The 26,090-nt window shown below is 42.5% G+C and overlaps 2 protein-coding genes across 3 annotated transcripts in view; both read right to left on the bottom strand.

Annotated features, from left to right (window-relative positions):
* The window catches only part of MSH3 (mutS homolog 3), a 187,274-nt gene extending 161,292 nt beyond the window's left edge, over nucleotides 1–25,982 (bottom strand). The window contains exons 1-7 of the mRNA XM_050946154.1: nucleotides 25,788–25,982; nucleotides 12,953–13,076; nucleotides 8,213–8,436; nucleotides 6,566–6,781; nucleotides 4,018–4,134; nucleotides 3,133–3,250; nucleotides 581–726 (exon numbers count right to left, since the gene is read on the bottom strand). Coding sequence (XP_050802111.1) covers nucleotides 581–726; nucleotides 3,133–3,250; nucleotides 4,018–4,134; nucleotides 6,566–6,781; nucleotides 8,213–8,436; nucleotides 12,953–13,076; nucleotides 25,788–25,934 — 1,092 coding nt within the window. The 5' untranslated portion in view covers nucleotides 25,935–25,982. The remainder of the gene's footprint in view (nucleotides 1–580; nucleotides 727–3,132; nucleotides 3,251–4,017; nucleotides 4,135–6,565; nucleotides 6,782–8,212; nucleotides 8,437–12,952; nucleotides 13,077–25,787) is intronic.
* Nucleotides 1–26,090, bottom strand: part of FAM151B (family with sequence similarity 151 member B) — a 310,696-nt gene that overhangs the window by 125,506 nt on the left and 159,100 nt on the right. The gene's annotated exons all lie outside the window — the stretch shown is intronic.

Genomic DNA, 26,090 nt, shown 5'->3' with positions numbered 1-26,090 from the left:
ATTATGCATGAGCAAATGTGATATGCCTTGTATACCTGATATATAAAATCAGGCGATCAACTCAAGTGTTTCTGATTATTTTTTATATAACAGGAGTCGGCAACCTTTCAGAAATGGTGTGCCGAGTTTTCATTTATTCACTCTGATTTAAAGTTTTGCGTGTCAGTAATAATTCTAATGTTTTAGAAGGTCTCTTTCTATAAATCTATAATATATAACTAAACTATTGTTGTATGTAAAGTAAATAATGTCTTTAAAATGTTTAAGAAGCTTCATTTAAAATTAAATTAAAATTCAGAGCCCCCTGGGTCCAGGCCCCAGGCAGTGTGAGTGCCGCTGAAAATCAGCTCACGTGCCACCTTTGGTACGCATGCCATAGGTTGCCAACCCTGATATAAAATGTCTCATTCAATTCACAAATGAATTGAAAGATATAAATACCATTCATGAAAAACTTTGCATATGTCTTATAAACACCATTACTGTCAGGGGAGACAATCACAAAGGAATTTTAAAACAGAGATAAAACACAAAATAAGCCCTAACCACAAACTCAGATTCCTCAAGGAAGAAAACTTACCACTATGCCTATGACAACATCCCCTTTCTTCTTGTCTCTTAAGCTTTCTTTATTTTCACAGATACAAAGAAGATAGTTATCGGAGACATCAGCTGTTAATTCTTCAACATCTACAGGATCATCTAGCTTCAGCAAGGGGTTCACATTTGATAAGTATTAAAAAAAAAAAACAAATAGTTCAAAGAGATAAAACCAGTGATGGATGCTGAAAACAATTTTCTTTCTGGAATAAACATAATAGCATTCCATTTACCTAGCACAAACACCAACTTGACAGAGGACATAAAACTGACTCAGGTGGTATGATACTGGTCAATTTCAAATCCCTGACAGGACCAAAACCAAAAAAGTCCGTGGTGGCCTTAGGCCCATGCCCACTGACAGAGCCCCACAGCATATGCATACATATCATCATCATCTCAACAAAACACCAGTCTTTATACTACGTCTGCAGTCTTCCATTCAAACAATAGCAGGCTTTTGCAGATACTAAATTCCCTACTGTCTTTGTGCTATCCCTGCTCAGTAAGTAGTACTTTGACCAAGTAGCCTACTAGCCAGCTTGTAAATCTTGTGCAACTGACAATAAAAAGAGCAAAATTTGTTGATGAGCATCACAGGCCAGGAAGCTAGGACCTGATGTAGTAGCAACAGTCTGCAATGGAGACCACTAGTGTCCTAGCAGTAGCAGTGGAGAGCAAAAGATCACCTGCATTTATTTATTCCATTCAAACCATGCAAGGTGTCCGTCATTCATTGTTGTTCCTCACTCCACTGGCTTTTACCTGAGCCTTCCAACACATTTCAAGAGTAACTAGAGTCACACTGGTGTCTCTGGCAAAAAAAAACAAAAACAAAAACAACCAACAATAGTATTATAATGCCCTTGCTCCATTAAACAATTGCACAGCAAGTTGCTTCCCTGATTTGTGGGTTTTAACTTCTAGTACCCCTTTCCCTAACTACAGTTTTAGGATGACCAAATCAAAAGAAATAAATAGAAGATGTGTTTTCTTTTGTCTCTCGTCTCCCTCCTGGCACACAGGACCTCACAAAGAGGGCAAATGTACCAAACCTGAAGAGTGGTTTTATAAAGCTAGCAGTAAGTAGATAGGAGAATGAATGGTTTAGTCACAAGAAGAGGGAAGTGGATGAGAACACATCTTACATTGTACAGGGCTAGCTCATCCTAATTTAGTGAGCTCAAGTCAAGTCAATGTTCTTCTTTAACATTAAGTACCTAATAACTACTTAGTGTGAAAATTTTAAAAGAACCTGTGGGTGCTGTATGGGGATGGTGACAAAAGCCAAAGAAATGGACAAAGTAAAAGGTAGAAAGAAATAGCTCTGCTAGTCAAAAGCCATTTTTAATTCATTTTGATAGCCTATTTCAGTTACAAGAATTAAGACAGGCTCCCAGATTTTTCATAGCCCATTGGCTTTAGATTCAGGCTCACCTCGTTTTGTATGAAACGCTGTTGTTACCAGTGTCAATAGTACTTCTCCCCTCGTTCATTATTAGGCTATAGGACCCATCTGTGTTTGTTTTAACTGTATCCACCTCTAAACATAATTAAATCCAGGTGCTGACTCCAGACTCTTAATCCTTCCCCCTTTCATTAAGAATTACTAATGCTATACCTACCAACTGGTCAAAAAGTTGGTCATGACATCACCAAAGGCACAGCATAAACCCTAGCAGTCCATTTTCTCATTTGAAAAAACACAAGAATTGTGGAGACGATGTAATCTCTGCTATATTGCAACACACTTAAAAACCAGAGAGATTTCATTCTTCATGAAATCTGGATGAAGTCCACAGCCTAAAATGTGGATCTTCTTTTAAGCATCATTAGCCTTGTCTTAACAGCACAGCAAACTGTTCAGAAACCTTATTTGCTGCTGCCATAGATTTCCTTTTATATTAAGTGTTGGCCACTAAATATGCACCACTATAAGGGATTTACAATTTGACTTTTTTATTTTGTCATATAAGTAATTCCCCCAGGGCTATGCAAACAGAAAATTTTGCTCTCGTGTTTATTGCATACCCAAAAATAATCAAGATTAAGATGAGGAAGCCCTTGATTCTTGAAGCCTCATTTCTAGCAACAAAAATTCCTGATGCTGATTTCCAGAGGTGCTTTTTTTTTTTAAACTAATGGAACTGGATGCACTGCCATTTCCAAAAAGTGCTCCAATAATGCAATCTCACAATAGACTCCAATGCTATTGCAAAACATCTGAAACGCACAAATACTGACAGTTTTAACATTTCACCATCCTCTATTTCCCAGTCCTATTGAATACATTTCTGCTGTAAATACAGAAGTGACAACAGGTGCAATACAGCCAGAATATTCCCAGTGCAGAGGAAAAAAAACAGTCAGCACTTCCCACCCACCCCCATTACTTAACAGGAACATGCTCTCTTATACCGAAGGACTATGGAAAGAAATCTCAAACACACACAACTCGTACTGAATATTGCATAACAGAGCACAATGAAGGTTAGTATAAAAGCAAAATAATTAACACATCAAAAAGGATATCTTCTCCAATAAGTGTAGATTTGGTATAGAGAGCAGTCAGTTTTCGAGTAAATAGAGAGCTTTTATTTTCTCCAGCAGCCTTCAGTGCTGCAGTTTCCATTTGTTTTACAACTCCCACCTATAATATATACAAATAGAAAATGTTAACTGATGAACAAAAAAAAGGATAACCAACTTTAAACAACAAAAAAACTAATTTAAGAGATCCAAATATTAAACCATAATGTGTTTGTGAGGGGAGAAGGGCTAAAACTAGTCCTACTAATTCAGCCCATCAAGTATGACAGAATTGCAGCTTAACTGCAACTTCCTTTCTCCTCTTGCCCTTACTGTCTCACGTTCTATACTGAAACAACTTAGCTTGAGAGGCTGACTACCTGTCACCTGTTGCAACAACAATTCTTTCACTGTAGATAGTAAAGTTCACCAGAACATCAGGCGATGAGAGGTACAAAAAAGACTCACATGGGCATAAAGGGGAAAGGAAGGGAAAGAAGAGAGGAAAAAACAAGGGTTGGGAAGTTAAAAAAGTGAGGAAAACAGAAAAGGGAGAGAGAGATGGAGAAAGTGCTTTCTGTCCTACTTTCTATTACTCACTGACAGGCAGAACTGCTACCAGAAAAGTCAACTGGACCCTGAAATATTGTGAGATCAGAGGAGGCTTGAATCAACATAACTAAAAATCATAAAAATTCCAAGACATTGCATACAGAAAGCACTGAATGAAAGGGAGTTTCATGTATTTTTCCAGTAAAATATTAAAAGGTTTCATATTTTGTATCTTTCAAAAAAGCGAGACAACATCCATATGACATCAACAAATTCTTTCGGTAAGGAATGAGACTATTTTGGTTTTAACAATATCTAATTAAATCCAGAAATGACCTTATATCCTTTTGCTACAAGTCGCCGTACATGAACAAATAGTCTGTGAGTTGGTATACTGGCTGTCATAAAATTGTGATCCTGATGACAGTAAATGTTTAGTTCCTTTGCTGCAATCTGCAAAGTATGAAAAAAATAGTCAACAATTCAGGCCACTCTTACTTCACATTCCTTGTCTAGCTTCCTTGGTAACTATGATGGAGTTGTGTGAATACAAACTTGTCAAAAAGCAATACTGGAAACCAGCTATTAACCAAAGCTATGGCAGTGTGTTGTAGAATGCTAAGCAGAAGAACTGAGGTACTTGAAGACTAAGCATGAAGCAAGAGTTCACAGTCTCAGCATCCTAACCAGAACAAAGGACTCCACTCCCACAGGCTTTACTTGTCAACTTATCAGGGTGGATGAAAATCAATTATTCTTTTTTAAAAAATCAAATTATTTTGATTTAAAACTGGGTTTTTTATTTAAATACATTTTCTGTTTTAAAATAAACCCATTTAAAATTAAAATTGAAAATACAACAGGCTACATTAAAGACCTAAAATAATTATAATCTATTAAAATAATTTAAATTAAATACAAAAAATAAGAAGCAGTACCTATTTGCTGCTGAAGTTTAAAAGATCATCAAACCACTGAACTGATGAAAGTCACTGGCTAAGCACCTGGAACTAGAGTTAGCTGAAGTGCTAAATAAGTCCAGTGGCATCTTCTGCAGGTGCAGAAGGAATATTTTGTTCATTTTTATTTAACTAGTTCAGTTAAATGATCAGTTCATTTCAAGTCAAAAAACCAATCAGAAGTTGAAAAATGCAGGAAAGCTTGTTTTCTTCTTACAATCATTGAATAAAAAAAGCTAGGTCTGAAAGGATGAGATCTACTAGTCTTGAAAGACATAATCCCCAGAACTCATCAGTTCAATTTACTGAATACAGATAATACTTCCTTTGTTTAATAAATCAGTTAGCTTTAAATGCAAAACATGTTTTGATAAACTCCACTAAACCCTTTTTTAATGTATCCAGTACATTAAGAGAGTTTTATTGAACTAATAAAAAATAATTTTAAAATACTAGTGCACTTTAATTTAATTTTATTTTCTACACAGAGAGCGCTTGACTCAAAACACAACCAAAAAATTAACACAGTAAAGAAATGCATCATTCACAATTTTTTTTACATAATAAAATAGAATCTGAATAAATGTATGTTAAGTTATATAACTACTTAAATAAGAATGTGCTGATATAGTGAATCCATTCTGGTTAACAAAAAGGAAGTACTAAATGTAGTTGGCTATAATTAGTTGCAAATCAACCTGTTTAAATGGTTACCAGTCAATCAGAATGAACCTTCTTTACAAAGGTAACTAAAAAGTACAGACGCAAAACAAAGATTAAAATTGTTAATTTAAATCAAGGTTTCCTGCTTAAAAACATGATTTAAATCAGTGATTGAAACCACTGATTTAAATCAATCCACCCTGCAAGTGATATCTTGAATGAATACCAAGGGCCAAAGAGTTCCCATTGAAGTCCAGTGCAAGAAGGCAGTGTAAGTTATGTTACCTTGATAAGCCTAAATAACTATCTAGCCCTTGAAACTGCACTTACCACAGTAGCATCCAAGCACCCTCACAAGAATAACATCACAGCAGCTGCTAGAAATATGACATTACACAATGACTCAGACATTCTTCTTTCCAGATGTCAGCCTTGTGTTCTGGACAAGCAGATGGGTGTTAACCAACCTGAATGGACTTCAGGGCAGTAAATTTGCTAGTAAATTGATACACCCAATACCCAGAACAAAGACAACTGGAAAAATGAAGCCTCCAATGGCTAAGCAAAAGTAATTTTCCTTTTGCTCCCAATTATATATGGAGATAGCTCAGAACAAAGGCTAAATCAGTATTAATGATTTAGAGAGATGACAGAAAGGATGTTTATTGGCCATTTTGTAGTTTGCAGACATGTAAGCCATGTTCCCTTTGAAATTTTTGCCTGTTCATATAGATTACAGTTGGACAGATAAAGCATCAGATACAATTTCATACCCAATTGTGTCAAACATCCCCTATTAATTTCTATATAGCCCTCTATTAATGAGGGTAGTCACTATTTGCATAAATAAATGCAGTTATGGCACTTGGACATTGCATTTTTCAGAAGAAATCATCAGGTTAATGTCAAGCTAAATATTTTTATTCTGATCACTTAGTTCTATGCCATAATACAGTGGACCCTTAATTTCTTCAGTTTAACTTTGATAAACAAGGTAATGTTATTGTAGTATTTAATATTTGCTAATCTGTCAATACTTCAAACAGGGAATACTGTAAATATTGATGTACCTTTTATATGGTACAAAGACAATTTGTAATGGACACCTTTAGATTTAAGGAGGTTAGATCTTTCGTATCTTGATTACAAGTGTTAGAAAACGTTTTTTAAACTGAGGTTATCAATGAGAGTGGCCCTCTACACAATGTAACCAAGTAATATAAGATAAGCAGCAGTAAGTGCTCCTGGTAAAAGTTACTTACCTCTGCATCTTCTCCAAAGAACCTGTACTTATATCCACATTCCACGCACAAAATAGCATCTTTATACTGTTCTTTCATTTCTATGAACTGGAGTTCTAGTGGAGTGTATACGCTTTTGGTTTTTTTACTAAGGGGGTTTGTATTAGAAATGTTTTGAGAGCCTTCAAAACTCTTACATGATGCTGAAAATTGATTAAGACTAAAGGATGACTGTTCCTGTGAACAAAAGAGGTATTATAATAATTATGGAGGAACACTTAATTACTGAATACTTAGATTACACTTTTAAAAACATAACAGTTCCAGCATCCAGAACTGGCTGTCATACAACTGTGCTGAATATATTGAAGCATTATTTCAGGTTAGAATAACAATTCTGTACCTACTGTCAGCTAGTGCAATACATATGCATAAACAGTAGCCCAATAAACTGAGAATTGAGATCATGAAAGGAAAACAAGCGATAGAAAGGGAATAAAGAAAAAGTTCTGTGACTGATCACATGACTGCACACACTCAATCCCACTCCAAACAATCACCTTCTAAGAGGTCTTCAATTGGCCTCTCCTTCCATCAGTTGTCCATGTAATCAAAATATAAGGGTCAAATCTTATCAAATTTGGTATCTTTCCTTCAACCAAAAATGCAAGTTAACTGATCTAACTGGGAAAAATACGTATGGAAGATAATATAGAAGTGCTGAGAGTAAAGCTCTCCTCTGCTGAATAATAACCAGCCAATCCACGAAAGTAGCACATCAAACAAGCCGTTATGTGCCTTGGCCTCTAAGTCACCAATCCCACTATCTGATCCAGGCGAGAGATTCTTGTGCCCACATGGAAATCAACGAGGTACCAGGCTGATACAAGGTTCTCCTACTTCAATCAGATTGCAGGATCAGGGTACAAATACTTAGCAAGTACTCCTATTACAGCCTGTTTTGAGAACATAGGGACATTATATTCAACTATTTGGTTACTGCACAGATATCATTCTGAAGTTTTTTCAATATAAGCCTATCTTCCCCACTGAGGAACATTATAGAGTATTATAACAACCTTGAATCCAGCTGGGATACATTACATTCCAGTAATAACTTTGTACTAGCTTCTATGTGAGAAAATTATGAGAATCCTTATTATAACACCTGAACTGAACAAGAACTCAGTTGGAAGTCACATTGGAAAGGATGTGTATGTGAATGCGAATAATCTCACTAACATCCAAAGTACAGGCTGTTACCACCATTTTCTATATTCTAATCTTTAAACATTTCTTATTTAAAACAAATTTCATTAAAACTTCAGAGTGGTAACCATGTTAGTCTGTATCAGCAAAAAGAACTAAATTTGAAAGTCTCTAAGGTGCCACAAGTACTCCTCATTCTGTTTATTAAAACTTCAGTTGCACTGTTTAAGAATGTCACTGAAGACTATCAAGAGCTGTTTTGCTTACTGTGTTAAGAGTTCAGTAAAATGCTAGAATATGAACGTCAGATTCTATCACTGGTACGGTACTGCATAATTTCAAGTTGCATTCTGTCACACTGAACTTAAGAAAAACACAACAAAGCCTGTATTTTAAACATAAAAAGGACTCCAAACTGCACTATAATTCAATGATCCCTGGAACAGAAGCACTGCATACCTTCTCACTGACCTGAGAACCTGTGTCCTGAGAATGAAGAGCACTATTCATTTCCAGGGTTGTTTCCACAAAAGTCGGACATTTTTCCAAGTGCACAGATTGACTCCCTTGTAAAGTATCCACCTGGACTCTGTTACATGGGTGCTTTGAATCACTGCAGAATTCTCTCAGTTTGTTTAAAGTTTTCACACATACGCAGGGCCTGGCACATTTCATAGGCTCTTCTTCATTAGTAAAAATACACAAGAAAAATGTATTAGCAAATTACCTTGCAATTACGATTTCAATGAGAATGACATCAAAGATGAGAAAGACAAAATAGATAATATCTTTTATGGGACCAACTTCTGTTGGTGGAAGATACAAGCTTTTGACCTACACAGAGCTCTACTGCAGGTCTGGGGAAGGATGGGTAGTGTCTGTGCTAAATATAAATTGGGACAGGTGGTTAAGCAAAAGGAGTAACTCATGTTGGAGGAAGTCACTTCATCTGAAGTGGACAACTGGGAGTAGATTGTTCTGTGTAAAGGGTCTGGAGCGAGCAATTAAAGGGTACCAGGCAGAGTGCTGCATTACAAAAGAAGGCACTCAGTACAGTAACTCCTCACTTAACATTGTAGTTATGTTCCTGAAAAATGCGAATTTAAGTGAAATGATGTTAAGCAAATCCAATTTCCCCACAAGAATGAATGTAAATCAGGGGGTTAGGTTGCAGGGAATTTTTTTCCCCAAATAAAAGACTATATTATATATACACTCACACACAGTATAAGTTTTAAATAAACAATTTAATACTGATACACAGTCGTGATGATTGTGAAGCTTGGTTGAGGTGGGAGTCAGAGAGTGGGATATTTCCCTTACTGTTAAATGTTGAACTAGCAATTGGCTGAGCCCTCAAGGGTTAACTCTCTCTCTCTCTCTCTCTCTACACAAGGCAGCAGGAATCCAGGGAGATACGTGCATTTCCCTTAAGTACACTGCTTGAGACCACAGCTGCTGCAAGCTCCCTCTGTCTTGAGCCCTGGTGTGTTCCTCCTGCTCTATGGAAGATGGGGTAAGCAGGGTGCAGGAGCAGGAGGGAGGGGGGACACCCTGACATTAGCCCCCCCGTCACTCCCCCCCTGCACAGCAAGCAGGAGTATCGGGGAGCAGGTCCAAGGCAGAAGGCAGGAGCAGCACATGGCAGTTGGGGGAGGTACACAGCTGAACTGCAGGCAGCTGCTGCACAGGGAACTTTGGGGAGTGGTGAGCTGAGAGAGGAGACTGCGGGTTCACCCAGGTTCCAAGCCCCCATCAGCTAGCTGCAACTGGCTGCTCTTCCTGCAAGCAGTAGACAAAGCAGGAGGCTGCCAAACGTTACAAGGGAGCATTACACAACTTTAAACAAGCATGTTTCCTAACTGATCAGCAATGTAACAACGAAACAACGTTAACCAGGACAACTTTAAGTGAGGAGTTACCGTATTTTACCCAACCTCATGAATATTTATGCTAGATTAATCTAAATAACTAGAATAATAAAATAGAGTAACTATTTGTGTAACCGTAGTAAAGATTACATTCACATTAACACTAAATCATAATCAGTCTAAAACAACTAGTATTTACACAGCTACATAAAGAACCAGGGTCAACTTAAAAATCTCACTGACTATTTTTAATCTACTCTTGCTACAATTAACACCTACCTGAGGGCTGGACTACACTAAAAGCTTACATAGGTATAGCTACGTCTTTCAGGGGTGTAAAAACAATCAATACTCGTGAGAGATGTAGCTATGCCAACCTAACCCCAGTGTGGACAGCTCTAGGTCAGTGGAAGAAGTCTTCCATCAACGTAGTTATTTGCCTCTCTGGAAGGCGGATTAACTACAGTGACAGGAGAATCTCTCCTGCAGCTGTAGTGAGTATCTACAATGAAGTGCTACAGTGGCACAGCTGCCTTTGTGCCACTGTAGCATTTTAAATGCAGAAATAGCCTTAGTGCTGCTGTAGCACATCAGCGCAGGTAATCCACCTCCCTGAGAGGCTGTAGCTAGGTCAACAGAAGAATTTTTCCACTGACCTAGCGCTGTCTATGACAGAGATTGGGCTGGCTTAACTACATCACACAGGAATGTGGCTTTTTCACACCCCTGAATGATGTAGCTGGGTCAATTTAACTTTTCAGTGTCAACCAGGCCTTAGATAATGTCTTGAAAGACATTAGAGGGGAAACAATGTCCAGTCTGTTTACTTTGTGAATGCAACAGAACTTTGTGTATAATCAGCTTCACTATTTCCCCTGTACAATCCGTGAGGTCCAGGTCCACAAAGAGACTAACATTCAGGCATCTAGAAAATCTGTGGAACAACAAAGAGATCACAAAGCCTAAGCTAGATTCCTAGCCTCCCTATACAATGAATAGGGAGAGATAGGCATCTAAGAAAGAAATCCACAAAAGCCAACATAGTAGGTGGGGAGCCACCTAAGGGAGATGTCATAGAAAGGGGGGGTGTCCAGGCTGCCAGGAGACAACAGTCTTTGGAGCTGAGGGACCGGATCTCCCACCTCCCACATGAATGTCCTAACCATAAGGCTACAGAACCACTCTCAGTCACACACTCTGGCCTAATGACTAATCATTTATCGAAAGAGAAACAGTTGCAACAGGAAAGACTGAAGAATACTCTGACAGGAGTCTCCTATAGCACAGCAGTTAGGGAATCCTCCTGGGAGGCGAGAGATGCCTGTTCAAATCCTTTCTCCCCATCAGGCAGAGGATGGAACTGTATCTGAGCGCTCTAAACACTGGGCTAAGTTATATGCAGAGATGAAAGTAAGCCAGTATGGTGTACCGTCAAGAGCCAGTACGCTGTGCTGTACCATGGCTTCCCTAGGCTGGTGATTTAAAGGGCCAGGGGCTCTGGCTGCTGTGGGGAGCCCCTCAGCCTTTAAAGCGCTGCTTGAGACTCACTGCTGGAGCCCCAGGATAGTGGCGGCAGGGCTCCATCGGTGATATAAAGGGCCCACAGCACTGCTGCAGTAGCAGCGGCTGGAGCCCTTGGGCCAGGAGAATTAAAGGTCCCACCTCTTCCAGTTGAGGCCACACCCCCTGCTCAGGACTCCAGCGTACTAGTAAGTCCTTTAAGTTACTTTCACCCCTGGTTATATGGGACGCTCCTCTTCCATCTGGATTTTTGAATGGGGCCCACTCCAGTACACATACTCAGAGCACACCTGCCGGACCATGCTCTGCAGGAATATCTAGCTTCCCCTGGTATGAGAATCACATTGTCTAGAGGGGGAAGCAGTGCACAAGCCCACAAGCAGAAATGTAGGCATCTAGGGAACATTTACAGCAAAAATGTAGGCACCGACTGGGTTTAAGCAGCTACAGGATTAGGTGGCAGCTGAGTGGGGGTTCTCTGGATTGTAAAAGTGCCTAAATCTAGGGTTTAGGTGCCTAAATACCTTTTTGGATCTGGGCCTTAGCTTTCCCTGTTTGTGTCTATCTCACACAGAAGGCAAAAAAAAAATGCTTTTATTTTATTTTTAATAGAGCAAAGTAATTGCAAAGCTACAAAATCAGTAGGTAATCTATGAGTGTACCATCAGTGTAACATCTGAAACTACTTTAGCTATTTTTTTTTTAAACACACTATATTTCAAGTTAATAGTACTTCTCGACATTTTTTCACTCTTATTTCTGATGTACACCTCTACCCCGATATAACACAGACCTCGGAAGCCAAAAAAAATCTCACCATTATAGGTCAGGCTGCGTTATATCAGGGTAGGGAGAGGAACCGCTCCCCGCCCCAGCTCACCTCCGCTCTGCCTCCGCCAGTCCGCTTCTCCCTCTCTCCTCCCTTCCAGGCTTGCCACGCCAATCAACCATTTGGCCCAGCAAGTGTGGAAGGGGGAAGGGGAGAGAAGCAGAGTGGTGGCTGCGCACTCAGGAGAGGAGGCGGGAGATGAGCTGGAGCAGGGAGTGGTTCCTCTGCGCCCCCGTTACTTGCTGCGGCCCTCCCCAAAGCCCCTCCACCCCAGCTCACCTCCGTTACGCCTCCTCCCACGAGCGCGCCGCAGCTCCGCTTCTTCACCCTCCCTCCCAGGCTTGCCGCACCAAACAGCTGATTGGCGCAGCAAGCCTGGGAGGGAGAAGCAGGGCTCTGGCACAATCCTGGGAGGAGGAGGAGGAGGTGAGCTGGGGCAGGAGGGACCCTGGGGAGGGCTGCAGCAAGTAACAGGCGAGCGCAGAGGAACCGCTTGCCGTAACACAAATTCGGATATAACAAGGAAAAGCAGCCCCATCCCCAGGAGCACTGCTTTACTGCATTATAGCTGAAATCGCGTTATATCGGACTGCATTATATCGGGGCAGAGGTGTACTTTCAAGCACTATAGAAGTGCTGATCCACATCAAAACAATCCCTTTCTATTCTGAAAATGATTCTTTCCTCAAAATCTTTAATGACGTTAATGAACCTTTTTATTCACTGCCTTGTTTTTCTACCAATATTAATTTGTTAAGTTAAATGCTTGGTGTAGAAACAGAGCACAACTTTTTTCTTAAATTAGTTTCAACATAATTAGCAGCTATGATTTCTCAACAGCTAATGGTACTTTAAAATATATACATTGAATTCAAAAGCCACTTCCTAAACTATATGACAATGTAATTTTAACTTTTGACAATTAGTAACTTTTATTCAGTTTCAGTGCCTGCAAGTTTTTGTTTACAATGAACTCACCAACATCAAGAATCTTCACTGCATCATGGCCTTCCTTTCTATTAGTTTGTACTGGTTTTATCCTCTTTTTACTAGGTTCATTGTTTTCAACAGCTCTTCTCTTATTTCTGCCAGACTTAGAAGTCTAAAACATTAATTTTTTAAAAGTTAGTTTATTTTCTTTCCTCGTCACATGCTGGAAGAGTGAAAAATAGACAAAGAACAAACTTTATCTCTGCACAATAAAGTATAAGCACCACTTTAATTTTCTATATAACACTTAAAATTCTTTGCTATTTTAACTAACTATATATTTATCTATACAATGGTTTTTATAATTGGCTAGATTATTTCAAAACAGATACAAAAATTAGTTATTCTTGGGGGAATTCTGTGCCACTGCACGTGCACATAATTAATGAGCTGCACATAATTTTAATATTTTGCACAGAAAAAAGCTTGCCAGAAAGTTGCTGCAGTTCTGCTTTTTGCCCACCAGAGGGTACTGTGGTGCTAGAACAGAGCAGCAGCTCCTGGCCAGCTATGGAAGAGAAAAAACCTGCCTTCTTCACAGTGCCTGTCGGGTCGGGTCAGGTCAAGAGACAGGAGCTAGGGGGTCACAGAGGAGTTCATACAGGCTTGTAGGGAAAGACAGATTGGGGCAGGGGCTGAATGGGAGTGGAGGTACAGAGCCACAGGGGGGAGGGAGGTGCAGGGCCACATGGGAGAAGGGGGATGGCTGAGTGAGATCACAGAGACACACAGGAACAGGGGAGGGAGCGCAGGCCCACATGGGGATGGGGGAGTGGGTGTCTGAATGGGACACATGTGAACAGGGGGTACAGGGACACATGAGGTGGGAGGGGCATAGGTGTCTGAGTAGGGGTGGAAGGGCACATGAGAACAGGAGCAGACGTACCTGACTGAATGGGAAAGGCTAAGGGTCAGCCAGGGTCTACGGGGGGAAGCTCCCTAACAATCCCTTCCTGCCCCTTCTCCCAAAAAAACCTGTTCCAATTTTCCTACCCACACCCAACAACCCTCCAAGTTCACTCCAAGGCTCTTTCCCAGCAATTACTTCCTTCTCCCTCAGCTCCTCCGAGGCCCCTGACTCCCCCAAGCTTTTGCACTGCTTCTGCACAGTGCCGGAAATACGGTTCTGTATTGTAGTTTAAATGAATTATTACTCAGAGTTCTGTATTAATGTGCGTAGTAAGGAATCTATTTGTTAAAAAATATTTCCTGAATCTTGTTTGTTGTCTTTATTGTTACACACATACTTGCTGACAGGTATGAAATAATGACCAAAAATAATTGAAACTGGTGTGATTATACTGTGTTATTTCAACAAATAAAATATGCAGAATTTGAAAGTATTGGGAACATAATTTTTAAATTTTGTTGCAGAAATTTTAATTTTTTGGCACAGAATTCCTCAAGGAGTAACTAGCGTACTCTACAGACAGTAGACAGAAGAAGGAATTATTGCAACATAGGTCCAGTCTCCAGGTCACTGGCTTGACTACATCTACATGCTGGACAAAATCCTTATCCCAACAGAAAAACTGGTGCAACATCCTTTGACTTTAATGGAACTAGGTTCTGACCCTTTGTGACCAACGTTACCATTAGATAACTTTTCACTGCCCTACCTGAAATGACTTGGGCCTTCACCCTGCAGTAGCTCTGCACAGACACGCTCAGGCTTACAGGGAGCTCATTGGAGACTGAGGCCTTGGTGGCCTAAATTATAGTGCCATAGGTGATCTTTACCTTTTTATCAGCTTGTGAAGTGTTAAGTCCTTGACCCCCTCAAAGCTCACAGTAAATAGACATCCACATTATTGAACCTCTGCACAAGTGGTATGTTTATTTGCTCTTTGGCAGAAAGGACAAGAATTAATAGTGCATGTAAACTGAACAGGATTGAGGGATATTGGTTGGGTAATGTTGCATCTGCCGTCAGGAGAGAGAAGATTTCAGTTACCAGGATTATCCATCCAGCATCTTCCATCCATAACTAATCCACTTACAAAATTATCTTTTCTGTTTCCATAGCACTTTGTACGTACAAAGAGTGATGAATACATTTCTATGTTAATTTATCAAAAAGGATTTTAACTATTTGTTGCTACTTATACCAATGAGATTTTTCCTATGTGCTCATACTAATATGTGTTTCAAATATGAGTAACTTTTTTTTTTTTGTTGGTGGAGACTTGACTTTGAGAACTTGCCTAATATAGGAAGACAGATCTGAAACTTTTAAAAGGCTTACTACCATGGTCTATTTTAGTATGATTTTCTGGGGTTTTTTCCTTTAAAAAGTATTTTTGACTGCTGATTCTTAAACGATGTAATCAGACAAAATGATTATCTTTAACTTTCTATGGTCAGTAAATTGATCAGAATATGATAACATCTTCATCCATAAAATATTCTGACTGAAAGATTTCAAGTGTATTTCGGTTTCAGTTATTTCTTTATATTTGACTATTTCTTGTAATATACATGACGCATACTGTCATTCTACAGTTCCAGATATGTATAAAAGCATGTATGAGGGTCTCTTCTACCACTTCTAACAGTAGTAACATTTTACATGACAGTCTAAAACAGATGTTTTTGTATGTCACTGAGGCCTGGTCTACACTATGCGTTTAAACCGATTTTAGCAGCGTTAAACCGATTTAACGCCGCACCCGCCCACACTACAAGGCCCTTTATATCGATATAAAGGGCTCTTTACATCGGTTTCTGTACTCCTCCCCGACGAGAGTAGCGCAGCGCTAAAATCGGTATTACCATATCGGATTAGGGTTAGTGTGGCCGCAAATCGACGGTATTGGCCTCCGGGTGGTATCCCACAGTGCACCACTGTGACCGCTCTGGACAGCAATCTGAACTCAGATACACTGGCCAGGTATACAGGAAAAGCCCCGTGAACTTTTGAATTTCATTTCCTGTTTGGCCAGCGTGGAGCTCTGATTAGCACAGGTGACCACGCAGAGCTCATCAGCACAGGTAGCAATGCAGTCTTCTGAGAACAGAAAAAGAGCTCCAGCATGGACTGCACAGGAGGTACTGTATCTGATCGCTATATGGGGAGAGGATTCAGTGTTAACAGAACTCCGTTCCAAAAGACGAAATGAAAAAATATTTGAAAAAATTTCCAAGGCTATGATGGAAAAAGGCCACACCAGGGACTCAGTGTAGTGCAGAGTGAAAGTTAAGGAGCTCAGACAAGCCTACCAGAAAACCAAAGAAGCAAACGGAAGGTCCGGGTCAGGGCCGAAAACATGCTGCTTCTATGCTGAGCTGCATGCAATTTTAGGGGGCTGCGCCACCACTACCCCACCCCGTCCGTGGATTCCAAGGTGGGGGTTGTAATCTCAACCATGCCTGAGGATTCTGCAGACGGGGAAGATGAGGAGAAGGAGGAGGAAGAAGACGACGACTTTGCAACGAGCACACAGCACTCCGTTAGCCCCAACAGCCAGGAGCTTTTTGTGACCCAGACGGAATTACCCTCCCAGCCACCCGAAGCCACTAGCCCAGACAGTGAAGCCATGGAAGCGACCTCTGGTGAGTGTACCTTTGTAAATATAAAACATAGTTTAAAAGCAAGCGTTTTTTAATGATTGATTTGCCATGAGGGCTTGGGATGTATTCGCGGCCAGTAAAGTTACTGGAAAAGTCTGTTAACATGCCTGAGGATGAAGCGGAAATCCTCCAGGGACATCTCCATGAAGCGCTCCTGGAGGTACTCCAAAAGCCTTTGCAGAAGGTTTCTGGGCAAGGAAGACTTGTTCCATCCACGATGGTAGGACACTTTACCACGCCATGCATGTAGCAAGTAATCGGGCATCATTGCATGACAAAGCATAGCTGCGTATGGTCCCGGTGATTGCTGGCATTCAAGAAACATCCATTCTTTATCTCGCTCTGTTATCCTCAGCAGACTGATATCATTCATGGTAACCTGGTTGAAATTCAGGAATTTAATTAAGGGGACAGAGATGGCCATTTTCCTACTGGGCTATTGCTTAAAAGAAATCCTTCCTTGCACGGAACCAAGCGGGGGGAGGGGAGGAAGGATAGCGCTGAGCTTTTTTTCCTTTGGCTAGCAGGAATCTTCCCAGCTACCGGCCACGCAGGGGGGTGGGGGAGGGAAAGGGGGTGATTAGCAGTGATCTTCCATACCAGCCATACGGTGGGGGGAGGGGTAAAGCAATCATCCTAGAGAATTGGATGCGGGGTTGGCTTCTGCTGCTGCATGTTAACAGGAAAGAAGCATCAGAGGGCACTGTGTATATGAAGGCTGGAGAAGCCGAAAGACAATGGCTTACCATGGCAGCATGCAAGCTGAATTCTGATGCCCGGACCTGCGTCTGTGAGATCTGTAACACCAGAGCCGCAGGCACTCAATATTAAATTGCAAAATGCAACCTTGTAGTGAAATCACATGTGCTATGTAAGGTGAATAGTGTTGTTCACTGTGAAAGAGTATAACCACTGTTCTGTAAAATGTATCTTTTTAAATACTTCTCTCCCTTTTTTCCCTCCCTCATGCAGCTGCACATAGGAGGGACGAACGTGAGGATAGGAGGGACGAACATGAGGATAGGAGGCGGCAGGAAGATCAGAGGTGTAGGCAGGAAGATCAGCGGTGGCGGGATGCAATGCTGGAGCTGCTGCATGATCAAACTGACATCCTCCGATGTCTGGTGGAGCTTCAGGAAGAGCAGCGGGGTCACAGAGTGCCACTGCAGCCCCTGTGTAACCACCCTCACCATGTTCCACATTCCTCCTCACCCAGACGTGTAAGAACGCGTGGGGGAAGGCTTCGTGCACCCGCCCACTCCACCCCCGTGGACAGTCCAACCAAAAGGCTGTCATTACTTTGAAATGTGTTTAGTGGTCTTTCCCTTCCCTTCTATCCTCCTCCCAAACCACACCTGGGATACCTTGTCAGTTCTCTGCCTCTTTTTATAATTACTTTTTAATAATGAATACATGATTTTTAAACGATAGTGACTTTATTTCCTTAAGCAAGCTGTAATCGAAGGGGGAGGGTGGGTTGCTTACAGGGAAGGAGTCAATAAGGGGGGGGGGGTTCATGAAGGGGAAACAAACACAGCAGTCACACCGTACCCTGACCCGTGATGAAACTCATTTTCAAAGCTTCTCTGATACGCACCACTTCCTGATGTGCTCTTCTAATCGCCCTGGTGTCTGGCTGCGCGTAATCAGCGGCCAGGTGATTTGCCTCAGCCTCCCACCCCGCCATAAAGGTCTCCCCCTTACTCTCACAGAGATTGTGGAGCACATAGCAAGCAGCAATAACAAAGGGGATATTGGTTTGGGTGAGGTCTGAGCGAGTCAGTAATGTGCGCCGCCGTGCCTTTAAGCGGCCAAATGCACATTCTACCACCATCCTGCACTTGCTCAACCTGTAGATGAACAGCTCCTGACCACTGTCCAGGCTGCCTGTGTATGGCTTCATGAGCCATGGCATCAAGGGGTAGGCTGGGTCACCCAGGATAACTATAGGCATTTCAATATCCCCAACTGTTATTTTCTGGTCTGGGAAGTAATTCCCTTGCTACACCAGTTTAAACAGAGCAGTGCTTCTGAAGATGCGAGCGTCATGAACCCTTCCTGGCCATCCCACGTGGAGGTTGGTGAAACGTCCCTTGTGATCCACCAGTGCTTGCAGCACCATTGAAAAGTACCCTTTGCGGTTTATGTACTGGGTGCCCTGGTGCTCCGGTGCCAAGATAGGGATATGGGTTCCATCTATCGCCCCACCACATTTAGGGAATCCCATTGCAGCAAAGCCATCCACTATGACTTGCACGTTTCCCAGAGCCACAACCTTTTGTAGCAGCAGCTTAATGATTGCTTTGGCTACTTGCATCACAGCAGCCCCCACAGTAGATTTGCCCACTCCAAATTGATTCCCGACTGACCGGTAGTTGTCTGGCGTTGCAAGCGTCCAGAGGGCTATTGCCACTCACTTCTCAGCTGTGAGGGCTGCTCTCATCTTGGTATTATGGCATTTCAAGGCAGGGGAAAGCAAGTCACAAAGCTCCACGAAAGTGGCCTTACGCACGCAAAAGTTTCGCAGCCACTGGGAATAGTCCCAAACCCGCAAAACTATGCTGTCCCACCAGTCTGTGCTTGTTTCATGGGCCCACAATCAACGTTCAATGGCTAGAACCTGCCCCATTACCAGCAGGATCTCCAAAGCGCAGGGGCCCGCGGTTTGAGATAATTCTATGTCCATGTCCTCATCACTCTCGTCGCCGTGCCGCCGCCTCCTCCTTGCCTGGCTTTGCAGGTCCCGGTTCAGCACAGACTGAACGAGAATGCGCGAGGTGTTTACAACGTCCACGATTGCGGTATTGATCTGAGCAGGGTCCATGCTTGCTGTGCTACGGCGTTTGCACAGTTCACCCAGGAAAAAAGGCGCAAAATGGTTGTCTGCTGCTTTCAGGAAGGGAGGGGTGAGGCTGTACCCAGAACCACCAGCGACATTGATTTTTGCTCTATCAGGCATTGGACTCTCAACCCAGAATTCCAAGGGGTAGGGGAGACTGCGGGCACTATGGGATAGCGACGGGATAGCTACCCACAGTGCAACGCTCCAGAAATCGACGCTAGCCGCGGACCATGGACACACACCATCGAATTAATGTGCTTAGCGTGGCAGCATGCACTCTACTTTATACAATCTGTTTTACAAAACCAGTTTATGTAAAATCGGAATAATCCCGTAGTGCAGACATACCCTGAGGAAATCAAAACTTAATCTAATCCTGCACCCAGTTCAAGGTCTAATATAAAAAAGTCACTTGCCATGATATCAATGGCTCTCTGAGAGCATTGTCTGTATGGGATGTGCCCTTCACCTCCCTACAGAGCTGAGCTTCTAGAATTTTTCTAAAAAGTATTGCCCAGTGAGGCTGCATGAGCACCATCTTCGGAATTGTTCTAGGCAAGTTATATCATGGCCATATGGCCTCAGTTGCCTTACTTCTTCTTGCTATCTTTCAGTCCTACAAGCAAGGAAATCCAAGGAAAGGGGACAGTGGGCTGATAGCAGATGCAACACTTTCAGAATAACACTGTTTCTTCACTGATTAGTTCCACTAGTGGGAATCTAGCAAACAACACAGCTCTAAAATGGGTTGAGGAGATCTAATTAAAAATATTGTAAAACTGCCCTCCCAAAGTAAACATCAGTTCTAGATGTCATATAAAGAGAGTATAGCAATGTAAATGTGTATACAACACAAGATAGCAACCCTGCACTTTTTTATGGTGGAAACATTATGGAGGCATGTCATAAACAGATAGCTAAGGGTTAATGTCTCTTTCACCTGGAAAGAAGTAACCTGAAACACCTGACCAGAGGACCAGTCAGGAAACAAGACTTTTTAAAATCTGGGTGGAGGGAAGTTTGTGTCTGAGTTGTTTGTCTTGTGCCTGTCTCTCTCTCGGCTATGAGAGGATCTCTGTCTCTTGCTTTCTAATCTTCTGTTTCCAAGTTGTAAGTACAAATATAGTAAGGTTTATATTGATTTCTTTTGTATTTACATGTGTGTAGTTGCTGGAATGTTTTGAATTGTATTCTTTTTGAATAAGGCTGTTTATTCATATTTCTTTTAAGCAATTGACCCTGTATTTGTCACCTTAATACAGGGAGACCAGTTTTATGTATTTTTCTTTCTTTGTACATAAAGCTTTCTTTTAAGACCTGTTGGAGTTTTTCTTTAGTGGGGAACTCCAGGGAATTGAGTCTGTGCTCACCAGGGAATTGGGGGAGGAAGAAGTCAGGGGGAAATCTGTGTGTGTTAGATTTACTAGCCTGACTTTGCATTCCCTCTGGGTGAAGAGGGAAGTACTTCTGTTTCCAGGACTGGAAATAGGGAGGGTGGAATTCCTCTGTTTAGATTCACGGAGCTTGCTTCTGTGTATCTCTCCAGGAACCCAGGGAGGGAACACCTGGAGGGGGGAAGGGAAATGATTTATTCCCCTTTTTTTGGGAGACTCAAGGAATTTGGGTCTTGGGGTCCCCAGGGAAGGTTTCTGGGGGGACCAGAGTGCCCCAAAACACTAATTTTTTGGGTGGTTGCAGCTTTACCAGGTCCAAGCTGGTAACTAAGCTTGGAGGTTTTTATGCTAACCCCCATATTTTGGACGCTAAGGTCCAAATCTGGGAATAGGTTATGACAAGGCATAAATGTTGTCTTAGCCTCAGAGACTGTCAAGGCTATCTGAACTCACTTGGACACCTTAGCTAATGCATGTCTAAATGGGACAGCCTAATCCACTTAAACAGAAGTAGAAATAGTGTTCCTTTTACACAGCCTCCTAAATCCCTTAGAATTCTCTAAATAAAAAGACCTCTACATCAAGAGTAGGGAGATTAGATTTCCCAAGGAGGCATTAACCATAAGGGTAGTGGTCTGAACTTGGATATTATTTTTTATTTAAATTTGAGATGAGAACACAAGACAATTTTGTCTCTTCAAAACAAAGTTAAAGGACCACCTATTAAAACATGCAACTCACTCGCTCTTCTCAGAGATGTGACTCTGATTTTAAAAAATCCTATTTTTAGTGACAAAAAGGCTCAAAAGATGAGTACATCATCATGGCAGCAGCAGATTGATGTTCACTGTAGAATAAGATGTCTGATTGCTAGGAAGCTGATAACCACACCTTTCAAGAATCTTTTGACAGTGTGAGGACTAAAAAGAGTAGAAAAGCTGACTGGCAGATATGTTGAGATAATATTGAAATCACTGACAGATAAGGAAGCTCAAAGACTAAAAAACAATGAAGACTCTAAAATACATTATATAGGCATGGAACACCAACTGCCCACAAAGAAAACTTTTTCCCCTGATGAGTAGTGTAAATGTCTTTTCTAAACTGGCGCAGAAATCTCCTAGACTTCTGTGGAGCATGCCACATCATACTCCATGCTGCAAGGTAAAGTGTTTCTAGATTAGAAGAGAAGACTTGAGAGAGAAGGTCTGATGATATTGGAAGAAATGAAGGCTCCTAAGAGAGAGACAAATCTGCATACAAATACTGTCAGGCCCATGCTTTATTCCTGCGGGAATTCTGCATCACTGTGCACATGCAGAAATCATGTCTGCAGCAGATTGTTTTTTTCTCTGCAGAAGATATATTCCGCTGAATAAGTGCTGCAGTTATGCCTTTTACCCACCAGGAGCTGCTGTCACACCAGAAGAGAGGGCAGTCATAGCAGTCAGCAGCCAATAGGTAAGGGGATGTTGCATTCCTCACAGTGCCACATTAGGAGGCACGGGAGGGGAGGGGAGGAATAGAGCAGGGCACACGGGGCTACTGGGGAGTCAGACTGGGGTTCAGAAGGGCTAATGTGAGGGAAAAACTGGGGCAGGGGTACAGGGACACATGGGGATGGGGGGTGGAGGGGCTGAGTGTCTGTATTGTACTTTAAATAAATTATTACTCAAAGTAATGTATTACTATGCCCAATAAGGAATCTATTTGTCAGAAAACATTTTCTGAATCTTCTTTTGCTGTCTGTATTGTTACAGACATTCCTGTGGACAGGTATTTTGAATAAATGACCAAAACAATTGAAACTGGCATGATTATATTGTGTTATTTTGAAAAATAAAATATGCAGAATTTTGCAGTAATGTGTGCAGAATTTTTAGGCTCAGAAGTCTCCCAAGAGTAATGCTTGAACAACATCAATTTACACTAACTTTCTTTCCAACAACGATAAAGGATCTGCTCTGGTGGTTTCTTAAAATCCTAAACCTCCCTCGCTATTAGTAAAGTTTCACCACCACAAGTCTCAATTCTCAAGTCTCAATTGTCATTGCCAGTAAGCCACTGACCCCACTCTATCTGGCATTCAGGGCATGGCTACACTGGAGAGTTGCAGCGCTGGTGATGGGGTTACAGCGCTGCAACACACTCTGTGTCCACACTTGCAAAGCACGGCCAGCACTGCAACTCCCTGGTTGCAGCACTGGCTGTACACCTGGTCTGCTTGGGGTGTAGCGATTCCAGCGCTGGTGATGCAGCACTGGTCATCAAGTGTAGCCACCAAAAGCGCTGTTATTGGCCTCCAGGGTATTAGAAGGTATCCCAGAATTCCTGTCCACAACAAACCAGAAGAATGGCTGAACTCCATCTCCCTGTAGCTACTTAGCTAAAAAACAAACACAGCTGCTCTTTGCTCCAGCGAGCGGAGGCAGGGGAATTGCTTAGGAATGTTCAAAGCTGTTTGCTTGAGGGGAGGGGTAGTGTTGAGCAACTGCTTATGTGGTCTAAAGACTATTTAGGAGTGCATAATTTGCATTTAGTGAATAAGAGACAGGTGGGGGAAAGGTCAAAACTTTTAAAATGATTGAAGGTAGGCACTGTGTATCTTCCAGTCCTTAGAACTTGCAAGGCAGGGAGCTGAGAACAGTGTCAGCTCCAAAAATCCACTCTCTCTGTCTCCCCCACGCTCCCTGTCACACACCACCCCACCCCCCTCTTTTGAAAAGCACGTTGCAGCCACTTGAACGCTGGGATAGCTGCCCACAATGCACCACTCCCAACAGCGCTGCAAATGCGGCCACACTGCAGCGCTGGTAGCTGTCAGTGTGGCCACCCTGCAGCGCTTTCCCTACACAGCTGTACGAACACAGCTGTAACTCCCAGCACTGCACATCTCCAAGTGTAGCCATACACTTGTATGTAGTTGGGTGTCAGGGTCATTCCTGATTTGCCTTCAAGCTGAAAGCAGCCTGCTCTGTCCCTTCACAAGTATAGACAGCTCTGCAGATGTTATTTACAGATACTGAGTCTGAAAGGTCTACTCATTAAGGAAGGCACTGAACCAGTGCTGTTTGCTGATGCAAGTTTACAATGCAAAGGTCCCCCAAAATGAGCAGCAAACAGGAACAGGAAGGGAAAAACAATAACTCCTGCCTCCAAATACATGGAAGGGCAAAATGCTCATCACTTAAATCCGCCTTTCTTACCTGGGTCTTTTGAGGACAGTGGGTCAGGAATAGAAACATAGTTGTGCAGTTGAGCAAACTACTTAACTCTCACTATCTATAACACAGTTAATAAAATTAGGGAATTTTTTTTTTAAAAAGACTAAAATCACTCCAGATACAAAGGTCCTTATATGCTCACCTGATTCTGGAAAGGAAAAAAAAATTAGGCATTTGGGGTCACACAGTTCTTTTATAAACTCAGCTGCCAATATCACATGCTGCAAAGATAGTACTTGTGTGGGCCCAAAAAAGCACTGCTTTCCAAAAAGCTTCCAAATCTTAGAGGAACTGGAGTAGGAGGTCCAACCCACTGAGTGGGAATATGCAGTAACCACTTCCAAGAATCTTGAGTTTTACATAGGACAACTCTCAGAAAATAAACTTAAAGCAACCTTATCAAATCCTGAACACCCACTAAGCCTGGGCAAATATTTTTTCTTAATTGATTTTTTAAATTATCACCACCATGATACAGAGCTTGGTAAAAAAGATGTTGTGCCTACACTGATAGATTTGCTGATAATTTGGAAAAGTTGATTTTAAATTTAGTTACTTTCAGTTTTCAGCTTTATAAAAACTAAAGCTAAGCAAACAAATGACATGCGGTTTCCTAGATGCTTGAGTTCATCTTACACTTCAGTGTTATGCGTGTCTGCAATATCTCAGCACACAAGCAAATGGGGATAAAAGTAGACTTTCTGCTTAACTGCATTTCCTGGCTATTTTGAGTTCTCTCTCAAACCTTACATTATCTAGATTTGAGTTAGGGAGAAGAGAGTGAGATGCTTCTACTCTCTCTGCCCTACCAAATCATATACACAGAAGGAACAAAGTTTCACCTGCTTAGCACTTACCAAGTAAATATTTTATGTGGTGAGTTCACAATGAAGTTTAATTCAGGCTATATCTACATTACAGATTACTTCGGTACAATTTGTCACTCAAGGATATGAATAATCCACTCCCTGGCAACATAAATTATACTGATCTAAGCACCAGTATAAACAGTGCTTGTCCACAGGAGAGCTTCTACCACTGACATAGCTACCACCTCTCACAGAAGCAGGAGTTATTAAGCTGACAGGCAAGCACTCACCCATCAACTAAGGGCTTGGACACACTAGCGCTTACTTTGGTGTGGAAAAGCCATCACACTGAGCAACGTAACTTACACTGGCCTAGTCATCAGTGTGGCCAGTGCTATGTTGGTGGGAGAAGCTCTCTGACTGACATGCCAACTGCCACTCAAGGAATTGGAGTAATTATACCAACAGGAGAGCTCTCTCCTACCAGCACAGAGCATCTGCACTAGCAGCACTGTTACATCAGTACAGCTGTGCCGCTTTCACTTTTCTAATTTCTAGTGTAGATTGGCCCTTAGGAGTGATGTCATCAGAAGCATTACAGCGGTGCACCTGCTGCAGTGTAGACAAGACAGCAAAACACCACAACCGGTGACTCTTCAGCCACACAGCTCTGCTAGCGGTGTTGCTGGCGGGAGGAATGAGGGCACTAGCCCAGCATTGTAACAGCAACAATTACCCAGGCACCACAGCAGCTAAGTGGAGGTGGCATGAGGGGCTCCGAGGCCCCGGGAGAAGCCCGGTAGGTCAGGGCCCGCCGTGGTGCTGGCAGGCGTTTGTTTATTGCAGTATGTGTGGCCACGCACCGACCCAGGGTCACACAGCGCGTTACGAAAAACCCGCCCCGGGGCTGCTGCCCCACACCCGCCCGGCCCAGCGGTCCCTCCCCCGACACACCGGCTGCTACTGCGCCCCATCCCTGCGCACCGTGGACGGAGCCGCAGCCTGGAGCCCCTCGTCGCCGCTCGCCGCGGAGCCGGCTGAGGACCCTGCTACGCGCAGGGACCCCACGGGCCGGAAGAATTCACTCAGCACCGACTGTCCGGGGCCGCGCGGCTCTCGCCCGCGCCGCATGCTCGGGAACGCAGGAACCAGCAACCCAGACTCCCTGCGCCCGCCGCCGAATACAACAGTGACGCAATCACGGCACCACGTGTATGCTAGAAAGGGGTGGAGTTAGAAGGAAAAGAGGTTACCGGAGTGGGGCTCTGGAGAGGGAGGTGATTGGTG

The sequence above is a fragment of the Gopherus flavomarginatus genome, chromosome 3 (assembly GCF_025201925.1).
Source record: "Gopherus flavomarginatus isolate rGopFla2 chromosome 3, rGopFla2.mat.asm, whole genome shotgun sequence".
NCBI classification, from domain to species: Eukaryota; Metazoa; Chordata; order Testudines; family Testudinidae; genus Gopherus; species Gopherus flavomarginatus.
The sequence above is the reverse complement of the archived record's forward strand: the minus strand, read 5'-3'. Positions and strand labels throughout refer to the sequence as shown.